Consider the following 21,854-nt stretch of genomic DNA (forward strand, 5'->3'; position numbering starts at 1 on the left):
TCGTATGTGTAACACTTCTCCCAATCAATGTTAAATATTCCAATGTTGTGTTCACTTCACTTAAATAAGTAAATACTTAATTCATACTTTACTGCATACAAAGGCCATTACACTATTGCACTGGTATAGTATGTGTTAAATTTCAAGTCTACTTTTTTACCACACTACATGCATCTAACAGTTGAAGTCACTTTACTTACATTATTTTCTTCATGCAAAAGATGTTATCAGTTTATAAAAGACAAACTACCCAGCAGCATATGACGCTCTTAAGAAGTTGCACATCCTGCAAATATGTTAATGCATCAGTAATAATAATTCAAGCCAATATATAGAATAATGTTAAAGGTTTTTTATTTAAGTTACATTTTTAATTCACAACTTCCAGTGTATTTTTACACAGTGGTATTGATACTTTTACTTGAGTAAAAGCTGTAAATGTTTTTCCACCACTGTTTGGTCAGGTGCCATTTTTTCATAGCTTGAACCAGACCTCTTAGTTCCATTTAAGATAAATCTTAATGCAACAGCATACAGTGATATTCTATACAACTGTGCACTTCCAGCCTTGTGGCAACAGTGTGCGAAAAACTGTTCTGGTCTAAATATCACAATGCCCCGGCTTTCATGTCAAGCTAAGCTAAGCATTACAGTGCCATCACGCACAAGGAAGCCAGATCAATAAGGAAATGCTTTTTTTCCAGTTCGCTGTGGAAGAACTTGCAGCCAGCACAGAGCCTTGACTTCAACCCCATCTAACACCTTAGGGATGAACTGGAGCAAGGCCTTAATCACCCAACATCAGCGATCAACCTCATCAAAGCGTTCGTGGCTGAATGGGAGCAAATCCCTGCAGCCAGGTACCTTCACCTTCCCAGAAGAGTGCAGGCTCTTACTGCAGCAGACTGATACACACGGTTTTGGACGTACAGTTTGAGTGTATGCTTCAAGTTAGTTGTACATACGTGAACCAGACATCATCATGTCAGCTGAAAAAAAGTTTTATTCACATCACTAGACACTCATTAGATCTCAAGTAACAGCATCTCTCTCTCTCTCACACACACACACACACACACACACACACACACACACAGACACACTCCTGCATATGGGTTAATGCAATCGATGGAAACCAGATATCACAGAGTCTCCTTCGCATACAGTTTGGGTCCTCACATCTCCTCTGAACCTCCGTCAGCAGTAGTCAGAGTAGTCCTCCTCCACATAGTTGGCTGGGAAGAACCCCACCTGGAAACACAGGAGCAATGCAGGTAAGATACAATTGTCTTAAAAGCGGTGACAATTTTTTTTTCGGTTTTTAATGTGTGGAGGTTGTGAATTCCTCACCCGGCCGTACACTTCTCCTTTCCACCAACCACTGTGACCTTTTTTGGAGAGGATCTTGATGGTGTCTCCCTCCCGCAGCGACAGCTCAGAGCGGTCCCTGGCCGAGAAGTCGTACCTGGCCCTCGCGACGCCGAAACTCCTCATGCTGCCCCCTGTGAGACAGAGCCCACGTTGGATCATGGATAAGCTCAAAAGAGTAGTCTGACATTCTGGGAATTATTGTTTTCCTGCTAAGAGTTAATTTAGAATATTCATCTGTGCATTAAATATCAAGCTACACCCAGGAGACGGTTAGCTTAGCATAAAGCCTGCACTTTTCCTCTAGCGCCACCATGAGGTTAACATACATAGTTAATTATCTCAACACGTGTTTGATGGACTGCGATGAAATTTGGTGCAGGCATTGATGGTCTCCTCAGGATGAATTGTAATAACTTTGATCTATTGCCCTTCTATCTAGCTCCACCATTAGGTCAACATTTCCCAAAACGCAGAACTGTTCCTTTAAGATGGTGGTAATGAGGGGCGTGTGATGCCACAGAGATTCACTGTGCCTGGTGTGGTGTTCGGCGTGTTGTTAGACGAGTTGCTTTGCTCTGGTTGTTTGTAAGGCGTCCGCAGCGTGGTGTCCACATCCTTGAAATACTCCTTCAGGGAGTTCTGCTGGTAGAACTGAATCATTTCCTAACACAGGGTGAAGAACAGCGACAGGAGGAGAATGATAGCGTGAGAATCGAGTGAGAAATCCACAATGTAAAAGACTGGTTCAATGTGTGTGTCAGAGTGGGTCGCATTAGGTTATAGCCGAATGAGGGTGTTGAACTCACAATTAAACCCTTGAATGCTTTCTTATCATTGATGCGGTACAGGCCTTCAGTGGACGTGATCTTAATGTGTCTGATGTCCATGTTGAACCTGGAGAGCGGAGAGAGGGGAAAGACAGATGCTCATGTGACAAATGCTTTCAGATAAATAACATTAAAGGGAAAGTTTGCACAAAACTCAAAGAAATTGAAAGGGTGAATGTTTAGTGTTTAGTTTCACAGCTGAATGGGGAACCTGTTCCTCTCAAAAAAAAAAAAGAAAAGGAAAATCGATTTTTCCACTTCTGCAATTTATGGGTTTTATGTGACATGGCTGGATGAAACATGTACTATTAGTTAAATTTCCCTGGTTTTGAGAGGAAGTGAAACTTACCTACGAAAGCAAAGCTAAGACCATTATATTCAGCATAGGAGTTTAGATCAAAAGACATCTAGGCAAAAAGGTATTTAGCGACTGCTTCATATAAATATATTGTAATATTGTCTTTTAATCAATTCATTTGTTGGTCGATAAAATTATGAAAAATGCCCATCACATGTTCACAGAGCCAATGGGGATGTCATCAAATTGCTTTTCCTCCCCAGCAGTCGAAAAAACCCAAAGACTTTTTATCAAAAGAGTAGCTGACTTTTCTGTCAATCAACTAATCGATCAATCATAGTTACATACAGCCTTTGCTTTGACGGCATTTCAGTTGCCTTTAAAAGAAATCATAAAAATCATTGTTGTTATTTTTAAATAACAATTGCCCAGTTTTAGTCAATCCACATCTTTCACCTAAAACAAACTAATACTTTGTCTAATACAGTTCTCCTAAAATCAAACAGTGCTTTTATTGATGAATTGATGGAGGCTTACTTGATGCTGATGGCAAACTCTCCTCCATCTTTCTGCCGCACGAGGAAGGTTCCATCAGACCGGGACATTAGCAGGTTTTTGGCAGCTGTTCTGTCCATGTTCCCAGCAAACCTTGAATCACAGTGAGAATTGAAAACTTGTTCTTTGCTTTGAGTAACTAAGTACATTTTGAAAGAGGATATAACACAATCTTCAATGTACAAAAGGAAAATTTAATTAATCAGAAATAATATTCAACCTTTCTCTGACTTTATGATCTCTGTACTAAAGTTGTGGTATCACTTTACTTTAAGTGCCCCGATTTAAATGCCAATAATTGGTTTATAACACACTATAATTGTAGTTGCACAGACTCAAGTATAATAACATTTTTAAGTGTTTTATTAACTCACAGCATTTGTTAGCAATTATAACCTCTCCTATGAAGACATAGTTTACTATCTGTTTATGCACCAGCCTCAGGAGCAAATACAAATACATTAACAAGCTCTTATATCTGCTTGCAACTTCATTATAGTGCCTTATAAACCATTTATTTAGGGTGTAAACATTTTATGGGACTTCTGCCACAAATTATTATGATGACACAGGTTAGTTTGTAAAAAAACAAAAACCTACACATTGTCTGGATGAAAATTGGTGCAGCCACTACTTCTCACCACCAGGTGGTGCCGAAGTAAAACATTTTGAAATGCTTCACACAACTGCACTGTTTTCACAAGCTGTTTTTATATTGTTATCTGCAGCAGTTTGAGTCGGCTGGAGTCATTCCATCATTGTTATTGTCACACCCTGGGGCAGAAAACACTGACTATACGACAAACTATGACTTATATGAATAATAACAAAAGGTTATTTTACACATGGAAAACAATGGCTTGCAGTGCTAGATCCCATTAGTGGCACAATGACAGTACACAGTTACAAAGGCTGGTTGGTTTAAAAGCACCAGTGCTTTTCAGTGTCTGGTTCTGTTTTTGTGGCTGTTGGTGTCAGCGCTGTGGTGTTTCTCTATCAGTGTTGCAAGTGATTTAAACCAGTTGATACTCACCAGTTGAAAGAAGACAAGTCAGGGGTCAGCCTCTGCGAAAAGGTGAGATCACACATACACACAGTTTAGATATACACTTTGCAGAGGTCCGTGGTCATTAGCAGTAACTGTACCTCTCTTCCTAAGACTACTAATGTTGGTTTCAGTACAGCAATTGTTAGACAGTTGGTACAAGCTGACAAATACCACTGGACTAAAGTGAACAAGTTTGTATTTTGTTTGTTTTCTTATGCTCAGATCGTCTTGGCAAAAAAAAGGAAATGTTATTTGTCAAAATGCATTTTCTACATCATATAAATTTGGCATTTCAGTGAGGATGTTTGCTGCTCAGCGGCTCATGTTGGCTGCTTCGTCGTACTCACAGCGACGTAGGGCTGAACTTTTTGGCAGGGGAACCATCCCATTTGACCAGCAGTCAGGTTCCTCCCCTGAGTGGCACACACAACAACAAATCACACAGCCGGACTGGGTGGACCAAGCAGAAGTCATTGCAACATATGAATGAATCAGCACATCAATATAGATAAGTAACTTGAGAACAAACTCCACCCTAAAAACAAATTACTCAGATGCAGTTTTGCACTTTTGATCTGAGACAATTCACACGAAATCTGAAAAAAAGTTTGTTTGAGAGTAAACGCTTAAGTAAATATTGTGGCTCCACCAGGCTCTTGTTCAACAGGATGACAGATTTCAACCCTTCTGCCACAAATACTTCACATTACTTACATTTTCCCAGAACACACCTTAGAAGATAATGGGTAAATAAATAAATCTTCTATTTGTGTTCTTTCATTTCAGTACCATTTAAAATTAACTTGCACAGAAACTTAATTTAGGTTTCTGATCATCACAGTGAAAAATAAAGAAATAAAAGGGCTTTTATTTTCAAAGTTAGACTGCTTGAAAAGTAGTAAAAAAAAAAATCATACAACCTACAAAGTAAATGCCATTTGATTAAACTCATTTATACAGCAAACATTTTTACTTGTCATAATAGGAAAAGCACAGGTGTTAGTAACAACATTAAAGATGGCTCTGGACTATTCAAGTGTCCCAGTGAGCCATAACAGTGTGACAGTGAGCCAGCGTGAACAACCCCAGGACCCGACACTGAAGCAGCTAAAGTGAATTCAGCTAGTAGGTTCTGATTTTTTTTCCAAATTAAAACTTTTCAAATGAATCACACAGTAAAAAAGTAGACAGAAAGAGAAATGCGGGTTGGGCACGAGGGAGGAAGCGGAAGCAAGAGACGAGATGCAGAGAGGAAAATGACAAAAGAGACTGAAAGAGACAAAAGCATTTCACACCTACACAGGAACCACAGGAAACAAAGCTTGAAAACATAACACAAAATAATGTGTGATCCCTTCAGTTTTCAGAATGAAGAATTGTGTTTGTTTGAATTTGTTTCTGTTAACGTTACCTCCCACCATGGCAGCTCAGCGTCAGCGCGGGTCAGCTCAATGATGTCACCTTTGGAGAGGTGAAGCGGTTGGCCAAAGCCCACAGGAGGCGGAGGCAAGGCATAGTACTCCTGACATACCTCCATCTTAGGAAATCCTGAGAGAGAGAACGAGGGGGAGGAAGAGGAGATGTTGAGGTGGTAGGGATGTTGAGATGTCAGAGACCTGACAGGCAATGAAGGCACTTAAATTGCATCAGATATGTATTTACTCTTCTTCTGGAGAACCACACTGGAAGGTTCTGAAGTTTGTTTGTTTTAAAAAAAAGATTTTTCAAAGTAAAAGATGCGCTGCCTAAACGATTATATCATGAATTTCTTACCAACGCTGGAATGTCCGGAGGACCTCTGTGTTTTATTCTGAGGGAACAAAAGACGAAAAGTTTGATGTAATTGCACAAGGTCAATTAAAAAAAGGTTCATATAAAATAGTGTAAAAAGATTCATCACCTCTACAAGAATAAAAACATGAAACATATCCACAATGTCAGAGATGAATATAGTCTTACCTTCTTCGTAGTGCCAGCATGGTCTGTAATTTTAAGAGGACAATCAATGGAAGAAGTGATAATTATGCTAAATCATGATAATCATCGCTGATTAGAAGTAGTGTACACACCTGAGTTTCGTCCGCAGGCAGGGACTCTGCCTAAACACTCTTTATGTGCAGCCATTTTACAGCGGGTGCAGCGGTAGCCCTGGAAAAATATCCCTCTGAGGACGACAGATGGAGAGATTCAGCCGCAACAGACAAGTCTTTGGTGTTTTTTCTTTTTAAATTGGAGCTGCGGGAGGAACTAAGAGAAACAGGAAGTACCTTAACAGCATCGAGCAGGCCTTGCAGGAGGTGGTTTCCTCGAAGCAGTACATCTGGAAGTCATGGTTGTTGGCTGTGGCGTTCTCTGGACACATATTTGACCTGCGACCATAAAGCACAGCTGTTTTGACCAAAGCCGGGGGAACCAAGCAATCACAGAGCTGGTTTTCACTTCAATACTTACACATAAATGGCAAAAGTAACAAATTTATTGCAGCTTCTTATGTTGGACACTCGCGAGACTGAAGACACCAACAGTTGCAGCGACGCAGATCAGATTGCATAATCCGATAAACATAATCGCCAAATTGTCTGTTCATTTCCTACAGGGTTGAGCAATCAGCTAATTTGCATCACATAACCATAAATGACAACTAGCTAAAGCTAAACTCTTCACCTCTTAACTTTGTCTTCTGATATTTTACATTATGTAATTTTCATCATTAGAAATAATTAAATATTTGATTACAAAAAATAAGAAGATGATTAACTTAAACCCCCAATAACAGATGTTATTTGGCCGCTTAGGCACACTGACACTTTTTAAGTTGGTATGTGAACGTATATAACGTATTGATTATTTACACATCAAGCAGAAACGGAGCAACTTTACCATTAATTTGCAGTTGTGAACAACCCCCGAGGGAAATATGTGAACATGGTGGAGCAGTTAGCTGCTAAGTGTTCACCACTGTTCAACAGCTAGCTGCTAGTTTCATATGACTGCTGTCCGATGATGTGCAGGTAATGTACAGTGGATATGTTAGAGCTTTATTTTTGTCTGCTGTGACCAGAAATGACACAATGAGAGCAGTGAGAGTGCTGGAGAAAACAAAAAAACAAAATAACCAAAAAAAAAAAAAACGATGAGAAATGCTTTAAAGCCTCAAGTTGGTTGGGGAAGTGCTGAGTCAGGTGATAGTCATCTGTGGTTTGTAACCACAGGTGGCCCCTTTCACATTACACAAAGTCATCCATCCATCCACCCATTAGCTATACCGCTTGTCCTTGTAGGATAAGCATATTCATACAAAACATATTCATTATTGCAGCTTTATGGACTTTTCAACGTTTATGCAGGAATAGGAGAAAGACTGAACCCAACATCCAGTGCTGTATTAACATTATCAGGCTTCATGAAAGCCAATAATTAATCAGAAAAGGGTTCATTTACAGCCTGTTCACAATTTTCTACTGTGTGTGTGTTTGTGTGTGTGTTTTTCCACGTGTATACTGTATGTGCATGGGTGTGTGTGGTAACTCACATAGCCATCTCAAACTGCTCCAGCCATTTCTTCTTCAGTTCTCTGGTTTTGAAGAATAAATCGTAACCACACCTCCCGTAAACGTCCAGCAGGAGGAACAGGTAGGACCACTGCTCACACACACGCACACACACACACAGTCAGTCTATGCACTAACATGGTATATCGCTATCTGGTATAACTGGTGCTAGAGATTGAAGGAAGCAGAGGACCTTTTTATTGTCCTTCTCTCCTGCAGTTTCGTCTCGTATCTGGTAGTGCTGTAGTTCAATGATGTCCTTCAACTCAAAGTTCTCTCCACCCTTCTTCTTACATACAAACATGGCTTTATCAAACAGGAATGCATATCTGACAAACAGCAAAACACACACAGATACCACAAAAGGTCAGATACTCGATGTTGACACGTGAAAAATACACAGAGACATATAAACAACACACACCGGTCCTGTTTCGACTTTTTCTCCGAGCTGCAGATCTTCAGCTCTCCGTCAATCTTGGGGCGACCAAAGAGAGCAAGAGACTGAGTCTAGAGAGATCAGAGGAGAGGAGAATAAATAACCAAAATAATTAACTGTCAAAAAGAAATATGTTTAAGTGGAAACTGTGCCCCCCACCATGTTTTCTATGGACAGCTGGAAGGTGGTGATCTGTCTGATGATCTCATTGTCTCGCTTCACCTCGTTCACACACTGTGCCAAGTCCTGGACACACACACACACACACACACACACACACACACACACACGCACACGCACACGCACACACACACACACACAAAGAAAAATAGTTGAATGTTGAAATATTATAAATGAAAGTCAGTCAGTGAAATTCACACATAAACACAAATACACACACTTACTCTCATGGCATCAAGAGCTGTGCGTAGGTTTTCCTTGTCTGTCGGGTCAGTGGTGTGCTTCACCAGCTCCTGCACAAACAAACACACCACATCAAATTATAGCTGCTGGGTAAAACCAGCACGCACGTACACACACACACACACACACACACACACACACACACATACCTGTAACAGCAGGTGATATTTGAGGACCCTCTGCATAGGGACCATGAGTAAATCTCTGAGAGAAAAACGTCCACTGTTGGCTCTCTTCGAACACTCCTGAGTGAAAAGGAGAAGAAAGTGAACATCTGCAGTGAACCACATTCACGTTATGAAGGTGTTGTCAGTTTCCCCTTGAGGACAAATGTGGCACTGAAACACAGGTGAGAAACTTTGCATTGTTAAAACCAGCAACAATATACTTTCACGTAAGGGGGAGACATACATTATGATTTATGAGGTGACTGCATTATCAATAGTCTTCTGATTAATTTGATGGATGGATTTCTTTTTTCTTTTACTATAATCTCTGTTATTTACTTAATCACATGCATATTTAGACATTAGAGTTTTTAATGGTGCACATACACACGACACAAAGACAAATATTGCAGCACTAAGAGGCTGATAGTTTGGGGATTGATCTGCCCACCCCCCTACACTGTGGTCCAGAAAGTATTTCTGCTGCAGACCATCATTACAAAAGCCACATCTGTAAAACTGTTCATAGGTTTAGTACTCTTTGTATTACACATCTTTACGCCATTGAGTTTTAATATTGGTCATAACTACTCAAAGCATACTCTTTGTGCATGATATCATCAAAATAGTCCGTCAAAGGTAAAGTTTAGTGTGGAAGCATAAGAGTATTTGTTAATTAGCATTAAACACACATCACAGCACAGGCTGATATGAGGGTCATTAGTCTTTCCAAGCTTTTGGTCATTGAAGTATCAGACAATTTCTTATTTTGACCTGATGATGGCACCAGATGGAAGACTCATTCATTCCAGTGAAAGTTGCTCACACAGCACATACGCCACTTAAAGTTTTCTCTCTTCCCGGTTTGTTTTGGGATCGTGTTGCCCATGACTCAACACTGTGCATCTTTCTCAAAAGCTGCTGACTCAGCCCATAAGCACACCCATAAAAGCAGCTTTTTCTCGGCTCCGGGAAAGTTTTACAAATATTAAATCTTTATGGTTTTAAAACGTCTGAAGAAAAAAGTATAATAAATGGCCGTGTGTGCCATTCAAGCTGATTTACCAAGGAATTATTTGTTGTAGTACAAAAAATAAGTCTGACTCTGCCACACTGCATCCACTTCATACATATGTCAAACTAGAAATAACAAAATGCAGCTAAAAGCTACTAAAACATTACAGTAATCAAAAGCAAGTACACAATCCCTCTCTGGCTTCCCACCACCAAGCACTGCTGCACACTGCTGTGTTCAATAGGGCCGAGCAGTTCTGGGCTCCAGTGACTCGACCTTTAGTTTAGACTGAAGTGGAATAAAATTGCACCTTAAACTATACAAAACATTTTGTCTACTGTACGTCTCAGCGTTAAAATCACACATCGCCTGTGCTTCACACGCGCCCGTGTGACAGTCTCCCTCACCTCCAGTTTCATCCTGATATCCTCCCTCATATTCGAAAGCTTGTCGAGATGTTTCGTCGCTGTTTCCACCTGACTACAGTAGCGACCGTACAGTAAGAGCCTGAGGGGGTTAAGGATATAAAGACATATTATTATGAACATGTATCTCCTCTGTTACTGTATAACAGATAGGATATGTGTGTGTGTGTGTGTGCGTGTTGCGTACCTCTCCTTGTAGCTCAGAAACACCTGGTGAAGATTCTTTGCTCCATAACTCAGGATGGAGCTCCGGACCTCCTCCAACAAACTACGATGGGTGTTGGCCAAATCCTGCAGACACACATACACAGAGAACATTTAAACAAGGCGAATAGGTGAAGTTAAACCTGTCCACATGACCGGCTGTATGGATAATCTCCCTCTGTACCTCTATGTTGATGAAGATACTCTCCATGTCTTGATCCTTGAGGAACCGTTCCAGAGGTTTCATAAAGTGCTGCTCAAAAGAGAAGGGGTGTTTGTTAATTTGTCTTTAAATGTACACATGAAAGTCCATCTGCAGGCGTGTCTGTGTGTGATCTGCATTTTAGACCGAAGATGTGTGCACACCTGTAATATAGATTCCAGTGTATCGGAGTATTTCTCTTCTGTCTGTCTGATCTCCTGCAGGCAGCACTCTCGTTTGTCTACGCCGGTCTTCTGTTGCTGCATGAACACACACAAGATTCATTTATTTACATCATCACGGACACAGTTTGTAGCAGCTGAACACTGATGACAGGCCTTTCAAAACAATCTTTGTCTCTTCGACCATCAGCTTTTTTTTTTTTTCTTTCACCATATTGGTTGTTACATTTCTGCCATGATTCGTCAGCATTTTCTGCTTCTTCTGATTATGTCATGAAAATACTTTCTGCTGCTTAGGTTGCATTTTCACTTAGTGGAACTAGCCATCCAGTTGATGCATAAATATTTGACAAGAAAGAAATGATAAAATGCTGCAGCAATACTAAATAAATATTGAGGCTTTTCAATTTCAGTGGAATATTCTCAATAATTAAGGGCATAGTAGTGTGCGTGTGCCTATGAATTATGTAGCTGGGTGACATTTACACATAATGCTGTTCCTGGATGGGGCTGCTATCTGCGGGTGGAGGCACATTGCAACAATCTCTGCACAGCTGCGGGTGGTTTCCAATCTGGGGCTCATTACACCCACAGAGGGTCGCAACGTAGATCTAAGAGATCGCAGGATGATTATAGGGACGCGGAAAGATACTGTATGCTGCTACTATACAAAATTATGTTTATTTTGTCCTTAATCAGGGCTGTGAAAATTATTCAAATATGACAAGAAAAAGGATTATTAGACATGTTTTTAGTGGAGGCTGAGTATCCAACCTCAAAACTCTGACCAAAATATTTTTGTAGTGCTGGGTAAGAACTGAAAGCTGGCACTTAATGTCTTAATTTATTCTTAAATCAAGATTTTGCTAATTTGAGACTCCATTTCATATTGACAAATTAGTCACAATTTAAAGATTTGAGAAGTTTGGCTCCTTTTGTTAAATTTAAAAAAAAGTTTTTGTAGAAAAAGATTATATTATATTCATAGTTCCCAAGGTAAGGCGGTGTAAACAGTAGACACTGGTATCAAACATTCTCAAATGATTCCTAACCCACAATAAACAGAAATGATTTTGTTTTTAGGTGCTGGAGACAAAAAGGTGAGAAACAACTGGTTTAGAAGGACCGAACACAAACAGGACAGGACTTTATACACCTGTGTAACAACCATCTGGACTGTGGTGCACTGTACATGTCAATGACAGACCGTCACAGCCTGAACCTGCCGTTTGGTTTGAGGTGATGATTTTTTTGCGTGTGAACCACTCACAGCTTCAGGTTGTTCATCCGTCCTCATCAAGTCCTCATAAATCTCATCCCCTTCGTTCTCCTCATCCTCCACAAAGTCGTACAAGTCGTCATCTTCATCGACTGTGTCACTGATACACATAACACACACACACACACACACACACACACACACACACAGACACACACACACGTCTTGATTAATACCCTATAGGGAAGCGCAAAAATGTACTGTACAAATATTGACTGAGGAAAGATGCATATGATTAATCGGGAAATCTTGTTAAACAACTTTTTGTGTTGGAATATGTACAACAAAATGTATTTGGATATTTTTGACTTGCAGGTGGGATGTGTTGTACTCAGTAAGTGTCTGCATGTATTGATTTGTGTTCCTGCTACCCCTCCTGCACTGGAATCGGACAGTCTGTATTTGAGAAGATGAATCTTTGGTGTAACTATGTACAGCAGCAGACCAAAACAATAAAAAATAAATAAAACAAAATCACAAAAAAAGACAGCTTTTTTTGGGACTACCTCTCTTCTTCCTCAAGTTCTCAAGTTTAGCATCATAACATTTTTGAGAAAAATGGCTCACTCTATCTGGTCCGACAGGCCGCTGTAGATCTCATCATCAGGAGCGCATCCCTCCAAAGGAAAAGGCCTAGAGGAGCAACAGTGTGTGTGAGTGTGTGTTTGCGGGTGAGGGTGGTAGAGGAGGAAGGGTGTAAGGAGAATGACAATTATCAAGTGATTCATTATTTTACATTACTTGTGTTACATTTAGCATTGAAGCAGTATATAAACATTTAATAAATTATTGATTGCACTATAATACAGCTGTAAACAGATGTGTTAGATGAGGCATTATGCATTGTAGTGAATTTTGAAGCATTTATTTCAAGCTTATAAATGCTAAATAGATGTTAAAGAAAAGTGTTAGCAAAAAACTGCATTAACACCTCACTTATGCCACAGAGGAAGGAAATTACTTACTGGAGTCCTCTTTGTGTCGCAATGGATGAATGAGACAGGATAGACAAAGTGTCTATGACCTGTCACACAAACACACAGAGGTATGTAGTTAGTATATCCTGTGCAGAGTGAGACACAGACTTGTAGACAAAGAGTAAGACATGTTTCACACCTCAAACATTAACGCTGAATAATTCTGCTCTGAACTGGTTTCATTCTTATTCTGTTTTAGTGTGTAAATGAGAACTGCAGTATCATGATGAGTGATTTCAGATTACCAATTTGATGAGAGATGTGATCAGAAGTGAACTCAAAGTTGTCACATTGCACTTCGAATGAAATTGGTCATTCTTTCTGATTAAGCAACGTGTCTCGGTGAGCTCCATATGTCAGCCTATCTGTGCTTAGAGGCACGTTTTAAAGCGATGATGTCATGGATTTACTTTAATTATTTTTGTCATTGATAATTATTTTTCATAAGTTGCCTCCCAGATCAATGAAATACGGTTCATTTCTTTCAGAGAAACAAATAAAAATAAGGTGGGCCTCTCATTACGCTTGTGGTGATATAAAATAAATATACTGTCCAAGTAAAGACTAAACTTCAGTCAGTTCTGCTGTGCTAATTTTTTTTTTTGCATTTTCTACTTTCATTCAAGACAGAGAAAGGAAGAAATATGTAACAAGAAGTGAAAATCTGTGGGAGAAGTTCAGAGAAAAGAAATGTCTGAATGGACTGATTTACAGCTCAATAACCACTTAACAACAACTTTAATGAAACGGTTTCACATTTTGGGAAATGTGCTTCTTCGCTTTTTGCTAGAGAATTCAATTGAACTTCGATACCACACTCATGTCACTGACTATATCATAATCTGGTTAGCTTATCTTAGCATAAAGCCTATAAACGTGGGAAACAGCTCGCTCAGGCCTTCTTGAAAGTAACACAGCCCGCATACAGCAGTGTCTGGTCGGGGCCCCTCGTCAGTTTTCCTGTGTGTATGAATTGTTAGCACTTCCACCAAAGAGATTTCCCCTCGAAACTTCTTCAAATTCAATAACTATTTGAGGGCCGAGAAAAAAAATTATGCAACATTTTTACAAAAAAGAAAAAGAAAAATTTGAAAAAAGTCTAAAAAATGAACACAGCAGAACTTCTTTTCTCTAGTTCCATTAATCATCTCACAGTTCCTTAGATTTATTTTGTGACCCTTTGAAGGGGCCCGACCCATAGGTTAGGAACCACTAGACTAAACTACCAAACTGTACATGAAGGACGTAAAACTGCCTCCACCTCGTCCAGCTACAACACAAAACCCTACTCAAACGTAGGTCCATCAGTAATATGAACGAGTATATAAATTATATATTGATTGCAGGACTTTGTGGGGTTAGTTTTGTTGTTTTATTTCTTCCACCACTGTAAAGAGATTAAAGAGTTTACTGTAGTCCTACTTTACTGCACAGGGCGACTGACTGGAAGCAGCAAAGTGAAACGAGAAGCTCAGTGACAGGAACACACTGTAAACTAAATAAACTGTAAAAAGACCCCACATTCAGGTTGAGGGTTAGGGTTCCACCTCCTGTTGACTCATATCGGTTTTTTACAGACCATGCTTCCTCTTACTTTGTACATACAAATCAAATGAGTGCACATTCTGGATCACCCCTTGTAAAGTGCTGTGGCTGCACTGCACTGAAAGTGAAAGAATTCTCAAATTTTGAATTCATGTGTTCACTGAGGAGCTTCAATTAGAAAAATCACCACCGTACTTCCTGTTAGGGCTCTGTGGGTGTCTGCAAGCTGCAGTGCTTCTGCCTTTCTACCATAATGACTGGCATATGAGTGCAAAAGGTGTTTACCTCAAGGAGGGGTCATAATTACTGCACTGCGTTAGGTCGATATAGTGGTGCTTGAAAGTTTGTGAACCCTTTCTGCATTTCTGCATAAATAATACACAAGAAGACCTAAAGGGAGATAAAGAGAACCCTAGTAAACAAATCAGACAAAAATATTATACTTGGTCATTTATTTATTGAGGAAAATGATCCGTTGTTACATGTCTGTGAGTGGCAAAAGTGTGTGAACCTCTAGGATAAGCAGTTAATATGAAAGTGAAATTAGAGTGATGTGTTTTCAATCAGTGGGATGGAGTTCTGTTTTATTTAAAGAACAAGGATCTATCAAAGCCTGATCTTCACAACACGTTTGTGGAAGTGTGTCACGGCACAAAGAAAGGAGGTTTTGAAGGACCTCAGAAACAGAGTTGTTGATGCTCATCATGCTGGAAAAGGTTACAAAACCATCTTGAAAGAGTTTGGGCTCCACCGGTCCACAGCCAGACAGATTGTGTACCAATGGAGGAAATTCATGACCATTGTAACCTTTCCCAGGAGTGGTTGACCAACAAAGACCACTCCAAGAGCTTGGCATGTAATAGTCAGCAAGGTCACAACTTAAATTCATGAGTCCACCATGGGTATAACAGTGAACAACACTGGCGTGCCTGGCAGGGCTGCAAGGAGGAAACCACTACTCTCAAAAAAAAACATTACTGCCCATCTGCGGTTTGGTCAAGACCGTGTGGACGAGCCAGAAGGATAGTGGAAGAAGGTTTTGTGGACGGATGAGACAAAAATAGAACTTTTTTTCATTTTCTAAAAGAGAAGCATTTCATCTATGAAACTTAGTGGTGGTAGTATCATGGTTTGGGCCTGTTTGGCTGGATCTGCATTAGGACAGTTTGCCTTCATTGACGGAACAATGAATTCTGGATTATACGGGAGAATCTTAAAAGGAAAATGTCGGGGCATCTGTCCATGATCTGAATCTCAAGAGAACGTGGGTCACGCACCAAGATAACCACCCTTAGCATGCAAGTATTTCTACCAAAGAATGGTTAAAGAAGAATAAAGTCAGTGTTTAAAGTCAAAGTCCTGACCTTAATCTAATGGAAATGTAGGACGTGAAACCACCAACATCCCAGAGTTGAAGCTGTTCTGTATGGAGCAATGGGCAAAGCTTCACCTTTAGTATAATATTTTAGTCTCTTTTGTTTAATTGGGTTCTCTTTATATTCTCTTGATGATCTTTGATGTTTTGGGTCAAGTTTGTGCAGAAATATAGAAAATTATAAAAGGGTTCAAAAACCAGAACCACTGTAGATAGGTAAGTAGGTAAGTAGGTAAGTAGGTAAGTAGGTGGGTGGGTGGGTGGGTGGGTAGGCAGGTGTGTTGGGGTGATACCTTTGCGAAGTCCCGAACATCAAACAGGTCAAAGGCCTCAAACAGTTCACTCTTCTTGAGATGAAACCTCTCTTGGCTAACTCCCAGGAACGTCCGGATGTTCTTTAGGCACAGAAACTAAACACAAACACAAACACAAATATTTCTTTACTTGACTGCTGAAATGGTTAGTCATGGCTCTACAATCTCTACAGCGTACGACACCCTCTAGGAAAAAGCCCCTTTATTAATGAGTTGATCAACAGATAATTAATTGACAACAATCCAAACAATCCAACAATCTTTGCCAAACATACAGTGTCTCACATGTAAGAATTTGCTGCTTTACTCTTGTTCTATTTTAATGCAAATTGAATATAAAGATAATCAACAGATGAATCAGCGATGAAAACAGGATCAATACACATTAATTTGTTGTGTAATTATAATAATGTTCATCCAAATGGCTACTTAAATGAAACATGGGCAACAACATTCAAATGCATATCTTTAACAAGATACAGCAAAAACAAAAAAAAACCTTAAACAAAACTTAGCAAAAAATGAGACTAAACATTTCAAAAAATGAAAATAAGCATAATAAACATGTTAACGCTCATACTGTAGAGCACATGAGGCAGCCAGTGTTACACATCACAAAGCAGGCAGACTTCAAACAGAATCGTCAGACATTGTTGAACATAGTCAGATGAAAATAGTGTTGAATATCACATTGGTTCTGCTGTTTGTCCAATGAGACAACTCTTAAGTTTGAAAAACTGTTGTGGCCGCCATGTATACACAACCACAAATAGTCGCACAAAAAAAAACCTTTATCAAAGTGTAAATGAACGCTAATCAGCCGCACAGACCACATGAATATGAACAGTAATGAGCTGATGCGAAGAGACGCCTGAATTTAAAAGAAGCAATAGGAGAGGCAGAATTTTAAAGCTATAATATAACTACAGAAGAAACCACAGAGAGCACAGAGCAGAGCACAATGCGACTGACATGGTGGTCAGACATATGCAGTTTTACATAACTTCCTGAACTAGCTGCTCTCTCTCTCTCTCTGTCTCTCTCTCTCTCTCTCTCTCTCTGTCTCCGTCTGTCTGTTCAGCAGTGGGAAATGCGGAACTCTAATTTGAGAAAAGGGGAAATGTTGAGTTCTGACTGATACTGCTGCACACTTCACATCACTCTGTCAGGAGTTTACATTAACTCACAGGCGTACGTCTGTCGCTGCAACAGTAACGCACAGAGCAGTGAACCTTAATGCAAGAGAGCAGGGGAGGTCCTCTACTTGTACAATGTCATCAGGTTGGTGTTTGTGTGCGAGTACATGTGTGTACATGTGTGTACATGTGTGTACACGTCAGAGTGGACTCCTGTCTTTTCTTAATCACCGGATGTTTCTTAACCACCCTTGACCTCATAGGATTTCCCAGAGTTTCACATTGCACGTGTCGAAGCACATTAACTCCTATGTACACACACACACACAGTCACACACACGCTTACACACACACACACACACACACGCACACACACACACACACACGTTAAAGACATCACAGACAGTCCTTTCAGATACGATTCAAGGACTTCCCTACACAAGTTTTGGCCAACCGCGTGACAGCAATGTCTCTTTCTTTGTCACACTCTCTCGTTCTGTCACTCTCGTGTTTCATATTTCGCTCACCCCCTCTCCTCTAACTCTCTCTGTCCACTCAGAGATGACCCAGTTTCTTTGTTATTCTTTTCACTCCAGGTTTCTTGTGTACTTGGTTGTGTCAGATGGGATTGATTGATACCACTCTCATGTTGTTTGTTTTGTTTGGTGAATATGAAGCTTCAATCAGCAGGTGGTCAGCTTAGAGAATAAAGAGTGTAAAATGTTTCTGCCCAAAGGTTAAAAAAGGTTGTATGTTGTATGTGTTATTCCATACAAAAAAATGAGGTGTACTGTGTGCAAGCTTGCTGTTTCCCCTATTTCCATTCTTTTTGCTAAGCTAAGCTAACTGGCAGCAGCTTCATATTTAGTATGCAGACAAGAGAATGATTTTAATCTTCTCATCTGATTCTCGGCAAGAAAGTCAATAAGGGTATTTCCCAAAATGTCTAAAACTATTCCTTTAAAACATTGACATTGACATTTTCAGCACTGTTTCATTACTAACTACAGCTCTTAATTTGAATGGAAAAAATCTGGCACATGATATTATGTAACTATTTTTGTATAAATTTGTACAGCTTTAGATCCAGATGCAAATTAAATATATAGTTTTTGTATTTTTTTACATATATGGAGTAAAAATCTCCATCTTATCTCTTAATTTTTGTAGATTGTTGAGTCCTAAAGGTCCTAAATGTGCAAAACAGGAAAATATGAGCCAGAGCAGTGAGATCATTTCAGCTTGTGTCTCATACAAATCAACATCTTTTTTCGGACTCACAAATCACTTTGCAGTGCTTATTCTGTCTTCCTTCAAACTAATGACACTGATTCCTACAAAACTCATGAAACAAGTTGATCTTCTGGGAAAAAGGTTAACAGATAGAGATCACAGCATTTTCCTATCGGGCTGCTGCGGGGCTTCAATACTGCCTGCTGGTCGCTAAGGAAATGTCCTATGGAAATGGAGCAGGAAAAGGTTTGTGTGTGTGTGTGTGTGTGTGTGTGTGTGTGTGTGTGTGTGTGTGTGTGTTTGTGTGTGTGTGTGTGTGTGTTGTGTGTGTGTATGTGTGTGTGTGTGTGTGTGTGTGTGTGTGTGTGTTTGCTACCTGGGACATCTGTGGGCGCAGGTTGATCTCTCTCAGGTTGACCGCCTGTGGCAGCAGGTTGTTGAGCAACTGGCAAAGCAGCACGCCATCTCTCAGAGCCTGAGCCAGGTCACACACCTTTCATCGCACACACACACACACACGCATACACCCACACACACACACACACAATTAAAGTTGGGAACCAAGACAGTATGGGTATACGAAGCTATGACTACGTACATGTATGTGACACAATTTACCTGTGCGCTTTCCCATGTGACCCGGTGGTTCTCAGGAAGAACTCGGCAGTCGATCAGCCACATCGCACACTGCCGCCACAACTCCATCTTTGTTTTCTAAAACAGACAGACAGACAGACAGACAGACACACAAGCAGGTAGATAGATAGATAGATAAATAAATAGATAGATAAATAGATAGATAGATAGATAGATAGATAGATAGATAGATAGATAGATAGATAGATAGATAGATAGATAGATAGATAGATAGATAGATAGATAGATTGATAGGATTTTGTTAAATAACATTATTCAGCAACCAGTGGTCACTATTGCTCTGCACAGCACCCAGTAGCAGTGAATCACTTTGTCAGACTGTAAGTTAGCGCTCTCCTGACAATCAGAGATGAATTTGCTTCACAAGAAGCCAACAACTTTTTTTTAAGATCATTTGTGGAGTTAACACTGAATAGAAATGAGAAGTATCCACTGTCTGAATTCACACATATAAAAGCAGCTTCAGCTTTATACACATATGAAGCAGCTCTGAAGGTCCCTTTGTCACAGTCTAACCCCTTCTCTTTTTTTTTTTTGTAAAACTAGAACCTGGACATGAAACACTGAACATTATTCAATTAGTCTGAGACCAAATCATCAGCATTTCAGTCGGACTTGTAGCGAACACAGAGCAGTTTATTCCTTTCGGTAAAATATTGTAGCCTTCTTAAAACCCAGTAAAATTCAAAAAAATTAAAATGCCACTGCTGTTCCAGATGACTGTAACTTTCTAACTGTATATCAATGTAGGCTGGTATTACAGTCAGCTCTCACCTTAAGTAGTTTCTCCTGGCAGTTCTATGTCTTCGTTCTCGATGTTCACCTTGCTTTCATTATCTCATTTTTAGACTTCGGCGCTCTTGTTCTGACTTTCTTCCGTGGTGGGTGTTCTGCAGAGCTGCACTGTGCTGAAGGCTTTTAACTTCATCCCGCAACTTCCTTTTTCCTCTGACGCACCCTCACACAGTTGCATTGATACTCACAGATGCATGCACGCACATGCACACGCACACACACACACCCACAAAAAGCTGCTGCTGTTGGTGTTGCTGCTGCTAGTAGAGTGGTACAAATTGATAAAACGGTGTGCACTGTGTGTGAAATGGTCTGTAAATGTACACACAAGATCAGAAAGGCTTGGAGTGAGTGTTTGTGTGTACACACTCACACAGACTCACACACACACACACACATGCAAAGATTACCACAGCATTACACAGACTGCCCTCCAAACAAACTTCTAATGTGGTGATATCATATGCATATCTCATACATTCCTCACTTATGTTTATGTGTTATTTAAGTTTCAGTGGGTAACATGCAAAATTTAGAGGTACCAAGTTGAAGGTTTTTTACAGAGATGTTTTATCCACTTTTATGATTCTAAAATGCTGTTTTGATTAAACCCGTTACAGCAGCTTTAGGGGAAAAAGACTATATTAGAGTAATATATTCATTTAGTATTGAGCAACTCATATTAAATTCTTGAAGTCTGCCCGAAAGCTGAACAGCAGAGAGACAGACTGCTGTCATAATGTCATTGAAGGAAAAATCACGGAGCTGCTCCATGAATAATGAAACAGCTGCTCAGACGCCGACAGCACCCAGAGGTGCTTTTACTGGCATGTGAGCACATTTTTGTATTCACAACTGGGAATCCCTACAGTCAAAACTTATCCAGATGTAACATCTCCAACAGAAAACTCCAAGTCACTTATTTAGAGTCACTAGTTCAACAGATGGCGTCAACTGGTGATATCAGCGATTCAGTCATCGCATTCTGATGTAGAGCGAAGCCAGACAGTTGTCTATATTTGTCGATCTTGATCTTACTCTCCCAATTCATCAGACCAACACAGTGCAAATGGCATTTTTGGGTGGATTCTTTTTTTCCTTAAAAGGGTCAGTTCACCCAAATCACACACGTACAAAAACACATTTTCCCATTTAACCTTTTTATATACCGACTTGCTGACTTACCGACTTGCACTAAAGTATGGCGTATTATATTATATTATATTATATTATATTATATTATATTATATTATAGTTACTCTACAGATTTTAGCCCTTAATTGCATTGTCTGTTATTTACCTACCTGATTGTTTTTGTGCTTCATGTCAACTGGCTGCTGCAACACTACAATTTCCCTTTGGGATTACTAAAGTACTCTATCTATTAATCTATGTATCCATCTATTTTTCTGCTCTTTTGAGATTTCTTTTGCCACCCCAATATAATAGATCTGAATGCAATTTCATTTGATCTGGTTAAGGGATCGATAAAAGTACATTTGAAAAACAGGTTTTTCCAGAAACAATCCTCTGGTGACAGGAATATCCAGAAATTTGAAACCTTTATATGACTCCATTGTACTGAGGTGGCAGGGAATAAAGTTTCAAATCTTTTGGCCACAACACCTAAACTATCTGCTTGTCGAGATGCTAGTTGAGATATGTTTTGTTTTTTTTTGGTTTGGACATAAAGATCGTTAAAGCAGTTGGTCAGTTTTAAGGTGAGCATCTCCAACTTTGGCCGAACAGCAGCCACTGTCGTCACAAGGGGTAATTACAGGATATTGGTAAATGCCACAACAGTGAAACTATTGCATAAGTAGAGACGAGTCATTA

The 21,854-nt window shown here is 39.8% G+C and overlaps 1 protein-coding gene across 2 annotated transcripts; it reads right to left on the bottom strand.

Annotated features, from left to right (window-relative positions):
• Window positions 1–337: 337 nt before the first annotated feature.
• LOC130167007 (proto-oncogene vav-like) lies at window positions 338–20,262 on the bottom strand. Of its 2 annotated transcripts, none has more exons than XM_056372912.1 (29): window positions 19,998–20,262; window positions 19,185–19,280; window positions 18,943–19,059; window positions 16,177–16,293; window positions 12,952–13,010; window positions 12,554–12,619; window positions 11,978–12,086; window positions 10,690–10,785; window positions 10,508–10,576; window positions 10,307–10,410; window positions 10,102–10,201; window positions 8,662–8,757; window positions 8,494–8,562; window positions 8,249–8,335; window positions 8,075–8,160; window positions 7,844–7,979; window positions 7,632–7,741; window positions 6,367–6,468; window positions 6,169–6,263; window positions 6,059–6,081; window positions 5,873–5,909; window positions 5,631–5,647; window positions 4,447–4,512; window positions 4,085–4,116; window positions 3,034–3,144; window positions 2,178–2,265; window positions 1,905–2,034; window positions 1,351–1,502; window positions 338–1,251 (listed from the first exon to the last, which is right to left on the bottom strand). In XM_056372912.1, exons 2-29 carry the CDS (start codon window positions 19,269–19,271, stop codon window positions 1,198–1,200), a joined length of 2,415 nt encoding a protein of 804 aa, XP_056228887.1. In that variant the 5' UTR covers window positions 19,272–19,280; window positions 19,998–20,262; the 3' UTR covers window positions 338–1,197. The 2 variants fall into 2 exon arrangements, with proteins under 2 accessions (XP_056228887.1, XP_056228886.1); XM_056372911.1 differs by having other exon boundaries at window positions 5,511–5,647.
• Between the last annotated feature and the right edge of the window lie 1,592 nt (window positions 20,263–21,854).

The sequence above is a fragment of the Seriola aureovittata genome, chromosome 3 (genome assembly GCF_021018895.1).
Source record: "Seriola aureovittata isolate HTS-2021-v1 ecotype China chromosome 3, ASM2101889v1, whole genome shotgun sequence".
Lineage (NCBI taxonomy): Eukaryota > Metazoa > Chordata > Actinopteri > Carangiformes > Carangidae > Seriola > Seriola aureovittata.